General features: G+C 42.8%; 1 protein-coding gene across 1 annotated transcript in view; it reads left to right on the plus strand.

Moving 5' to 3' along the window:
• The window catches only part of Anapc7 (anaphase promoting complex subunit 7), a 25,372-nt gene that overhangs the window by 949 nt on the left and 13,229 nt on the right, over window positions 1-11,194 (plus strand). The window contains exons 2-3 of the mRNA XM_031337777.1: window positions 5,071-5,257; window positions 6,597-6,716. Of these exons, the coding sequence (XP_031193637.1) occupies window positions 5,071-5,257; window positions 6,597-6,716 (307 nt within the window). The remainder of the gene's footprint in view (window positions 1-5,070; window positions 5,258-6,596; window positions 6,717-11,194) is intronic.

Below are 11,194 nucleotides of genomic sequence, written 5' to 3' on the forward strand. Positions count from 1 at the left end.
TGGTACTGGGGATCGAACCCGGGATTTCATGCGTGCTAGGCAAACACTACCAACGGAGTGACATTTCTAGCCCGGTTGACTGAGTCTCAGATGAAGCAACGGGACAGTTGTAGCATTGAGTGCCTGTAGGGCCTTGCTAAAAAAAAATTCCCCATCCTTGCTCACTCTTCAACGTAGCTCCCCAAGTCAACCTATTCATTCCTTTCTCTGATTTCTCCTCATGCCTAAGCTCTCAGCACAAGCTAGTTCTTCACTCTAGGCATTGGCACCTGTGGCTTGATTTTAGAACTGCTTCCTGGTTCAGTTCTCAGCTCAGAAACCTCTTCTTAAACGGACCTCCTACCACCAGAACTTCTCCATTTTAATCTTTCCCCTTCACTCTTGCTGTCTGTTGAAAGAGAGCAGTTTCCATGTGTGAGAAGCACTATTGAACTTAATAGAAATGCTAAGGAATTGTGTATATTACAGGGAGGTCCAGTAGGTAGGCCAAGATCACACTCAGGAGAACATAGAGGATCTTGTAGATTTGAGTTCTATTCTAATTCGAGTTGTCGATGCTTAGCGTCCGTTTCAGTCCACCACTGTCTAGTGCTTCCAGATAACATTACAATAGTCTACTCTGTGCAGACATTTGCATTTGGCTTGGCTGATGCTAGTCTAATGAGACAGCCAAAGGCCTGTCTTGTAATTGTGAGGGGCTTGTAATTCAGACACTGTCCCTCACTCCACTTCATTAGTTTGCTTTAGACCTACTAGCCACAGGCATCATGCGGTCACCATCTGCGTAGTGTGACATGAGAAACACTGGTCTCTGTCAGCCTTCTGTGTTGATGCTGAGGACTTTTTCCCTGGATCTTAGAGTCATAGCAAACAGTTTCCTGTATTGGGGATTAATGCCCTAATCTTTACTCTTGGGTTGTGACAATGTTCTAGCATTTTTTGAGTGCTCTAGAACTTGCTTCTCTAGCTAGACTGAACTTGGCTAACCCAAGCTTTTTCTTTCTTCTTTCTTTCTCTTCTCTCTCTCTCTCTCTCTCTCTCTCTCTCTCTCTCTCTCTCTTTTTTGAGCTAGGGCTTCTCTGTGTAGCCCTCACTATCCTGGAACTCACTCTGTAGACCAGACTGGCCTTGAACTCAGAAATCCGCCTGCCTCTGCCTCCCTAGTGCTGGGATTAAAGGTGCATGCCACCACTGCCTGGCGTAAATCTTTTAAAAAAAAAAGAGCTGGGCGGTGGTGGCGCATGCCTTTAATCCCAGCACTTGGGAAGCAGGCGAATTTCTGAGTTCAAGGCCAGCCTGGTCTACTGAGTGAGTTCCAGGACAGCCAGGGCTACACAGAAACCCCGTCTTGGAAAAAAAAAAGATCTATTTTATGTATGTGAGTACACTGTTGCTCTCTTCAGATACACCAGAAGAGGCATCAGACCCCATTACAGATGGCTGTGAGCCACCATGTGGTTGCTGGGAATTGAATTTAGGACCTCTGGAAGAGCAGTCAGTGCTCTTAACCATTGAGTCATCTCTCTGGCCCATGCTTTTTCACATTAGGTTAGATTGGCAATTTCTTAGCTACAGGAAGCAGATAAGTTCTGACCTTTATCCTTTATGTTTTGATATTTGTTGAAGAGACAGTGTACGTATACTGTTCAGAGATAAAATAAGACTGACAACGTAGTTCAGTGGTAGAATTCTTACCTAAAATGTGAGACCATAGGTTTCATCTTTAGCAACACTAAAATATATCCAAAAAGGGCAAGTTGGCCAAACAATGTGTATAAAGTTACATAGGAAACTCAAGGAATGAAAGGTGTGGATGAAGTGGTTTGTGACAGCTGTCTGAGGCTAGAGTTGTACCTCGGACTTGGAGAAACTACCTAACATGTATAAGACCCAGGCTTGGGTTTATGGCATGGCCAACAGCGAAACAAATTCCTGGGAGGCCTGATTATATGTATGTATTCACTGAAGAATAAGTGTATGATACCTAAGATACCGCTCTACCTGGGAAATGGTCAGATGTTTTAATACGTGCCTAGTAATGGCTCTGGAAGGATACATGAAAAATAGTTGTTTTCTCTGGAGAAGAGTGGTGGTTGGGTAAGGTTCAAAACTGAGGAAGCAGAGCTCTGCTCTGCTGTGTGAATGTTGTGTTGTCTTTTTTTCCCACCTCACAGTTTTACTGTGAAGCCCTGGCGGGAACTCAGATCCACTTGCCTCTGACTCCACAGAGTGTTGGAATTAAATGGTGAGTGAGCTAGCACACCAATCTTTGTTTTGCTTTTTGAGACAGGGTCTTAGTGAAGCAGAGACTGACCTTGAACCTTGATCCTCTTGCTTCTACAAGTTCTGAGATTATGGACTCATTCTGTCACATTTGACTTTTTGAATGATTTTTGTTTTTGTAGTATATACATGTACACAGATATCCAAGTACACATAAATAAATAAATAAAATTTAAATAGTAAGATTTATTTTTTAAGAAGGTACTATAGATTACTCCCTGCTAAATGAAATCAGATTAGGGAATTACTGCTAATAAATAGATGGATGGTTTTTATGTTTATGTACCTGGTGCATTTGGAGGCCAGAAAGGGCATCAGATTCCTTGGAGGTCAGAGCTGGAGTTACAAAGTGTTGTAAGCTGCCTGATGTGTGTGCTGGAATTTAGACTTGGATCCTCGGCAAAACCCAAATGCTCTTACCTGCTGAGCCCCTCTAACCTCCCTTTTTGAGAGAGGGTCATAGCCCAGGCTGATTTTGGACTGATTATATAGCCAAGGATAGCTTTTTGACTGCTTGGTCCTCCTGCCTCTGTTTCCATATGCTAGGACTACTGGAGTTTATGACCATACCTGGCTGTGGTACCTAGTTGTTTGTTTGTTTTTTAAATTCTCTCCCATTTTGTTTGTTTGAGACAGAGTGTCTATAGTCCCATCTGCTCTGCCATTGATTGTGTAGACCAGGCTAGCCTTGAACTCAGAGATCTTCCTGCTTCTGCCTTCTGAGTCTCAGTGAATAAAAGGCCTACACGGCCACATATGGTTTCCCCTATGTTAAAAATACTTGGACCATGGGGCGGTGGTGGTGCACGCCCCACTTGGGAGGCAGAAGCAGGTGGATTTCTGAGTTCGAGGCCAGCCTAGTCTACTGAGTGATTCCAGGACAGCCAGGGCTATGCAGAGAAACCCTGTCTCAAAAAACAAAACAAAACAAAACAAAAAAACACAAAAAATACTTGGACCCGGCATGGTGGTTCACACCTTTAATCCCAGCACTCAGAAGGCAAAGGCAGGTGGATCTCTGAGTTTAAGGCCAGCCTGATCTACAGAATGAGTTCCAGGACAGCCAGGGCTACACAGTAAGACCCTGTCTCGAAACAAACAAAAAACTAAAACAAAATAATAACATGAAATAAGTACCTGTTTATAGAATTCCTTGTTTCAATCTGTTCTTCACCTTTCAGAGAAAAACGTGTAACATCTCTTAATTTGGGGAGGAGTGGGACTGGAGGTATAAACATAAGAGTGGTGACCAGGGTTGCAGATAAAGCTATGGACGGCATGCTTGCATACCATGCAGAGGCCTTGGGTTGGTGCCCCATGCAGGACAGACATAAAGCAGGGTCTTGGCATGGGTCCAACCGTGCTTGTAAGGACTAGTGCATCTTTGAGGTTAGAAGTTGAGGTTCTGTGATGGGCTTGCCTAGCCTTTGTGAGGCTTTGGGCTCCATGTGAAGCCCGCGCGCACGCACACACACACACACACAGACACAGACACACACACACACACACACACACACAGACACACACACACACACACACAGACACACACACACACGCACACACACACACACGCACACGCACACACAGACACACACACACACACAGAAAAAAAGAGCAAAGGAAAGGAAATTTTGAGACATGGGTTCCCTCACATTGAGTTTAGACACCTGAGAGTCCAGGTAAGAGTACTTCTAGTGCTGGCACGTTTGCTTTTTGTATGTAAAATTGAGAGAGATTTTAGGACCTGGAGTGATGGTTCCCTAGTTAAGAGTGTCGGCTGTTCTTGCAGAGGACTTGAACTTTTCAGCATGCTTGTCATGTTCCTAGCAGGGAGGCAGCATTCTCTTCTGGGCAGCAGCATGCACATGTGCACATACACATATAAACAATAGTAATGACTCTTTAAAAAGACTTGTTAGGACTAATCCTTTTCCATTCTGCCATTTTGGCTTTCCAAGTCTTTCTCATACTAGCTTTTTTTCTTCGGTATTTGACGTTTTCAGGTGCATGTTTTGTAGAGTTTTTCTAAAAAGAATTCAGAGTAGTAAATTTTCCTTCTAGAGTTTCTAGCTTTTTTGTGATTTTTGCTATCCTTTGGCAATATTATCCATAAAATTTGATATTAACGTAAGATAATATGGGTGTGTGTAAAACAGTGCTAAGTTAAGAGGTCTTACTGAGCAGGCATAGTGGTCCATTCTGTGACCCATCACTTACAAGGCAGAAGCAGGAAGATGGCTGAAGATGTAAGTTCAGCTACCTGGACTGCAGAGTGAGCCACTGTCTCAAACACCCCAAAAGACGGAAGGGAGGACATAAAAATGGGAAGGAAAGCACATTTTCTTCATTTGTTCATTTCATTTGATTTATAGCTATCACTAGCTTCTATATTTAAAAAAAATACAAATTGGCTGGGCAGTGGTGGTGCATGCCTTCAATCTCAGCACTTGGGAGGCAGAGACAGGTGGATTTCTGAGTTCGAGGCCAGCCTGGTCTACAGAGTGAGTTCCAGGACAGCCAGGGCTACACAGAGAAACCCTGTCTTGAAAAAAAAAAATACAAATTGTACAAAACCAAAAAACCAGTAAGATAGTGTTCTAGATGTTTTGGCCATATTTGCATTCAAATGCTGTCCCTCTCACTAAGCCACTTACATTTAAGAAATATTAACTTTTTTTTGCAAGCCAACATGATAGAAGGTTTTTGTGCTAGGCTTAGGTAAACACCAAGATACTCTTTCTAATTTTCGAAATAACCCATGTAGGATTTGTTCCCTTTGTGTTCTAGTGAGCTGTTTTCCCCGTCTCAGAAGTACCAGCTCTTGGTGTATCACGCAGACTCTCTCTTTCACGATAAGGAATATCGCAATGCTGTGAGTAAGTATACCATGGCTTTACAGCAGAAGAAAGCCTTAAGTAAAACTTCAAAAGTGCGGCCTTCAACTGGAAATTCTGCATCTACTCCACAGAGCCAGGTGATTAAAAGAGAGCAGACTCAGTCATTCATTCACTCATTCATTTATTTTGGTTTTTCGGGACAGGGTTATTCTATGTAGCCTTGGCTTACTTAGAAGCCACTCTGTATGCCAGGCTAGCCTCAAATTTAGAGAGACATGTGACTCTGCTTCCCAATTGCTGGGACTGAAGGGGTGTGCCACCACTGCCTGACCTGTCTGAGTGTCTATGCATATACATTTATTTATTTATTTATTTGTTAAAGGAAATGTAAGTTTGTTTTATACATGTGAGTACACTGTGACTGTTTTCCGACATCCCAGAAGAGGGCATCAGATCCCATTACTGATGGTTGTGAGCCACCATGTGGTTGCTGGGAATTGAACTCAGGACCTCTGGAAGAGCAGTCAGTGCTCCTAACCGCTGAGCCATCTCTCCAGTCTGTATGCATCTATTTACATGTATATGTGTATACACACATCTCTCCAGCCTGTATGCGTCTGTTTACATGTGTATGTATGTATATGCACATTAAGAGACAGGGCTGAAGTACTTTCAGCGATGAGCTCATTGGTTATAGAATGACGCAGTTCTGTATTCTTCGTTATTGTTACATGATAGTCCATGGTTTCAGCATGCTGCTTTTCACATTTTTGTTGTTGTTGTTGTCGTTGTTTTTTTGTTTTTTGAGACAAGGTTTCTCTGTGTAGCCCTGGCTGTCCTGGAACACACACTGTAGACCAGGCTGCCCTCGAACTCAGAAATCCACCTACCTCTGCCTCCCAAGTGCTGGGATTAAAGGCATGCGCCACCACTGACTGGCTTCATCTTTTTATTAATGAACATTGAGTTGCTTCTTCCTGTCCATCATGACTAATGCTCCTGTGATTTTATGTCCTGGTTTTGGGTGACCTTGTTCTTATTATTCTTTTGTTTTTTGACTGGCCTCCAACTCATAGAGTTCCACCTGCCTCTGCCTCCCGAGTGCTGGGATTAAACATGTGTGCCGCCACTGCCGGGTTTATTCTCATTTCTTTTCTTTTCTTTTTTTTTTTTTTTTTTTTTTTTTTTTTTTTTTTTTTTTTTTTTTTTTTTTTTGAGACAGGGTTTCTTTGTGTAGCACTGGCTGTCCTGGAACTCACTCTGTAGACCAGGCTGGCCTCGAACTCAGAAATCTGCCTGCCTCTGCCTCCCAAGTGCTGGGATTAAAGGCGTGCGCCACCACTGCCCGGCTTTTCTCATTTTTTGATTGCATATCTAGGAGCAGAATTAGCATAAGGTTATAAGATTATTCTTTTTACTTTGAAGAACTGTCACATTGTTGAGATCTATTTCAAAAGGTGTTTTGTTATCTTCTAGTGTCTTCCATCTGAAATTGAAGTGAAATACAAAATGGCTGAGTGTTATACAATGCTGAAACTAGACAAAGATGCCATTGCTATACTTGATGGGATCCCTTCAAGACAAAGAACTCCCAAAGTAAGTTCATTGTCCCTCTTCCCTATTTCTGATGGTCCTGTCCCATCATCTCTGTTCTCCACTTTTCAGGAAGTCTGAGCTCTTAGCTTTTCCCAGTGGAGTTAGGGTTCAAATGGATGACGGTTTACTTCATTAAGGAACCCTGAGAATTGAGCCAGCCATAGATACACTCACCTATAATCCCAGCACTTGGGAAGCAGAAGCAGGAAAACCAGGAGGTCAAAGGTATCTCAAAACAGACAAATAACATAAGGGTTTGGTTGGGTTTTGCAGTACTAGAGATCCAACCCAAGGTCTCAGGTGTGCTCAGCAAGCACTCTGGCATTAGCAACAACTTCAACTCTTGTCCTTTCATTTAAAAATTTCACTTGGAGACACCGGCTCACTACCTTTCTCAGGCTGTCCTTAAATTGTGCGTCTTAGGGTTTCATTGCTGTGGAGAGACAGATACCATGGGAAAACGTTCAGTTGGGGTTCAGAGGTTTGCTCCATTTTACCATGGTGGGAAGTATGGCAGTGTCCAGGCAAACATGATGCCACGGAAGGAGCTGAGAGTTCTCCACAGGCAGCAGGAGGAGACTGTGTGCTACACTGAGTGAAGAGTGAACATAGACCTCAAAGCCCAGCCCTACTGGAACATACTTCCCCCAACAAAACCACACCTACTCCAGCAAAGTCCGAATAGTGCTGCTCCCTATGGGCCAAGCATGCAAACACAGGCAACTATTGGGGCCATTCCAATTCAGACCACCACCCCGAATAACCCAGAATGCCCTCTTGTGCTCTGACTCTTCCAGCCCCAGCCTACCTAGTAATTGGGATTGCACCACCAGGGCTAGCTAGTTCTTAGCCTGCCTTCTTTCTTCCTTCCTTTCATTTGTTTGTTTTTTGTTTAAATATTTATGTATTTTATTTGTGTGTGGGGGGGTATGTGCATGTTACTTCGAATTCTGGATCCCTTTGAGCTGGAGTTAAATCTGATATGGATGTTGGGAGCCGAATCTAAGAGCAGTTAGTGCTCTTAACCACTGAGCTATCTCTTTAGCCCCTTAAGATTTTATTTTTTAAGTTAAAAAACAGAAACAAAACCAAAAAACATTTTACCTGTATGAGTATTTTGCCTGCCTACATGCATGTATATGTTTGCACCATGTTTGTGTGTGGTGCCCACAAAAATAACAAGAGGGCATTGGATACTTAGAATCTGGGGTTATAGATGGTTGTTAGCTGCTTTGTGGGTGCTGGGAACCAAATCAGAGTCCTCTGCAAGAGCAGCTAGTGCTCTTAACCTCTGAGCCGTCTCTCCAGCCCTCTAAAGATTTCTTTTTTTCAAAACAAGGTCTCACTACGTAGTCTTGGCCGTCCTGGAACTTATTGTGTAGACCAGGTTGGCCTCAGACTCACAGAGATCCACCTGCCTCTGCCTCCCAAGTACTGGGATTAAAGGCGTGCATCATTACAGCTGGCTATATTTGTTTTTATTATTTTTAATTGTGTGTGAGTGTTTTGTTTTGCTTGCTTATATGTCTGTGTACCACTTGTCTGCCTAGGGCTAGTAGAGGGCAAAGAAGGGCACTAGATACCTTAGAGCTGGAGTTATGGATGATGTGAGCTGCTTCCTGGGTACTTTGAAATGAACTCTGGATTAAATTAAAACAACCAAAAAACCCTTAGCTTCGTGGAATCCAATACTTGATGTTTCAGCCATCATTCTCAGAGGGGCTCAGAGTCTATGTCACTGTGCATGTCTTTCGTATAGATGGACTTTTGGTGCCAGGGCACGCATGTGCCATCATAATTAGAGTTAACTGGGTTCCAAGTCTATATAAGAGAAAAGGAAGTAAATCAAAACATCTTATCAAACATCTATTAATATGTGTTAAATATTGCCACATATTACCTCACATTTTAAAGGAAAATTACGAGAGTGGATTATTGTATCTTAACAAGTCAACATCTTTTAAGGCCAAATACTAGCCCATCTCTCTCTTTTTAAATAGATTTATTTATTTATTTTGTGTATATGAGGACACTGTGGCTGTTTCCAGACACACCAGAAGAGGGCGTCAGATTGTGAGCCACTATGTGGTTGGTGGGACTTGAACTCAGGACCTCTAGAAGAGCAGCTCTTAACCGCTGAGCCTTCTCTCTAGTCCCCATATTTCTTACTCCATGTTTAGGAACTGAACATTGTTGATAGGTAGTGAAATGGGGCTCTAAAGTTTTCCAAGGTAAGGTTCTTTTTAAATGAAAAACTGACCTTTTCACTTGGCAGTGCTTAGAAGTCATTGTTTCAGTGACCGTTGTCAGTATAGACTAACTGTTGTACTAGTGTGGGGACCATGTGCAGAGGAGCAACACCTGCTTAAGAACTGGTTGACTGTGGTGGTACCCCTTAACCCAGCACTTGGGGGCAGAGATAGAACTCCCAGAGTGAGTGCCCCAGGCTAGCCTATGCTCCAGGTTCAACATGTAGGGGTGAGGGAGAGCAGTTAAAGACCCTAGGCACTGACTCCACACGCACACACATGTACAACAAAGCCAAGGTGAAGGCTGAATAACTTAAGGAAGTTGGGGTGTTTATTGAGACAGGTGGCTCATCAGGTTGTTAATGACAAGCAGTCAGGGAGGAAGCTTGCATTTAATCTTTCCTTCCGAGATATTGGCCCTAGTATAGGAGTATCACTTTAGGTTCCTTCCTTTGCATTTTCTTTTCTTTTCTTTTTTTCTTTTTTCAAATTATGTCTGTCTGTCTATCTTATGTATCTATATCCATCTATTGTTTTGTTTTGTTTTCCTTTGAGACAAGGTTCCTCAGTGTAGCCCTATCTGTCCTGGAACTCTATAGACCAGACTGACCTGGAACTCAGAGTCTGCCTGCCTCGACCTTCCAAGTGCTGATATTAAAAGCATGTGCCATCACTTGCTGGCAATTTTTAAAAATTTATTTATTTTTTTTTTATTTTGGGTTTTTTTCAAGACAGGGTTTCTCTGTGTAGCCCTGGCTGTCCTGGAACTCACTTTGTAGACCAGGCTGGCCTTGAACTCAGAAATTCATCTGTCTCTGCCTTAAAATTTTATTTTTTATTTTTTATTTACTTATTTATTTATTTTTTGAGATATAATTTCTCTTTATAGCACTGGCTGTCCTAGAACTCACTCTGTAGACCAGGCTGGCCTCAAACTCAGAAATATACCAACCTCTACCTCTTGAGTACAGGCATTAAAGATAAAGATGTATGCCACCAGTACCTGGCTCTTTTATTTTTATTTTTTAATGTGTATGTGCACTGTATTTGTATACCATGTGTGCTTGGTGCCTCTGAAGGTCAAAAGAGAGTATCCAATCCCCTGAAAATGGAGTTATAGATGATATGAACCACAGTGTGAGTGCTGGGAAACAATTCTGGGTCTTTTGTAAGAGCAGCAAGAACTCTCAGCTGCTGAGCAATTTCTCTAGCTCCCAGGTTTAGGGTTTCTAAGACTAGATTCTCAATACATAGCCCAAGTTAGCCTTGAGCTTGTAGTGACATCCTGAGCCTGCCTCCCTAGTGTTGGGATTATAGACATGTTCCACCATACCTGGCATACAAGTACGTTTTTTTAAAGAAAGGTTTCTTGTCAGGTGGTGGTGGTTCACACCTTTAATCCCAGCACCCAGGAGACAGAAGCAGGCAGATCTTCCTGAGCTGGAGGCCAGCATGGTCTACAGACAAGTTCAGGTATTTACAGCCTGGTCTGCAGAAGATAGTTCAGTACAGCCAAAGCTACACAAAGAAACCGGTCTTGAATTGAAAAAAACGAAACAAAACTAAACTACCAACAATAAAAAGTAATTTAAATCTTACTGAAATGCAGATGTCTTATCTGGATTTAAATAGTGTAATTACTGTTTGAGTCATTGTTCCTTTTGGAGGTCATTTTGAGTTTGATTTTTGTCTTGGTGTGGTGGGTAGACTGTTGTAGTGAGTCAGAGTTGAAGTATTAGATGGGCCAGATTCCAGCTACTGCTTTGTCTGAAGCCAGGTATTTTAATTTTAACTGATTCTTAAATGGCTATGTCACGGTTATAAGCTGGGCTTGTGGCTCATGCCACATTGTTGTATGGCTCATTCCCAGCACTTAGGAAGCTGAGGCTGAAGGATTGCTCTAAGTTTGAGAGTAGCCTCATCTACATAGTGAGTTTCAGGCCAGGCTGAGCTAAGAAACAGCCAGGTGATGTAGTGGTACATGCCTGTATCCTGCACTTGGAAGGCAGAGGCAAGAAGTTCAGCAGTTCAAGGTCATCCTCAGGTATGCAATGACTTTGAGGCCAACTTGAGCTGCACGAGATCTTGTCTCAAAAAACAAAAGCAGAAGAGGGGCTTGAGTGATGGCTCAGGAGTTAAAAGTTTGTTCTTCTGAGGCCAGAGTTTGGATCCTAGCACCCACATCAGCAGCTCACACCCACCTGTATCTCCAGCTCCAGGGAGTCCTCT

This window comes from Mastomys coucha, unplaced genomic scaffold, assembly GCF_008632895.1.
Source record: "Mastomys coucha isolate ucsf_1 unplaced genomic scaffold, UCSF_Mcou_1 pScaffold22, whole genome shotgun sequence".
Lineage (NCBI taxonomy): Eukaryota > Metazoa > Chordata > Mammalia > Rodentia > Muridae > Mastomys > Mastomys coucha.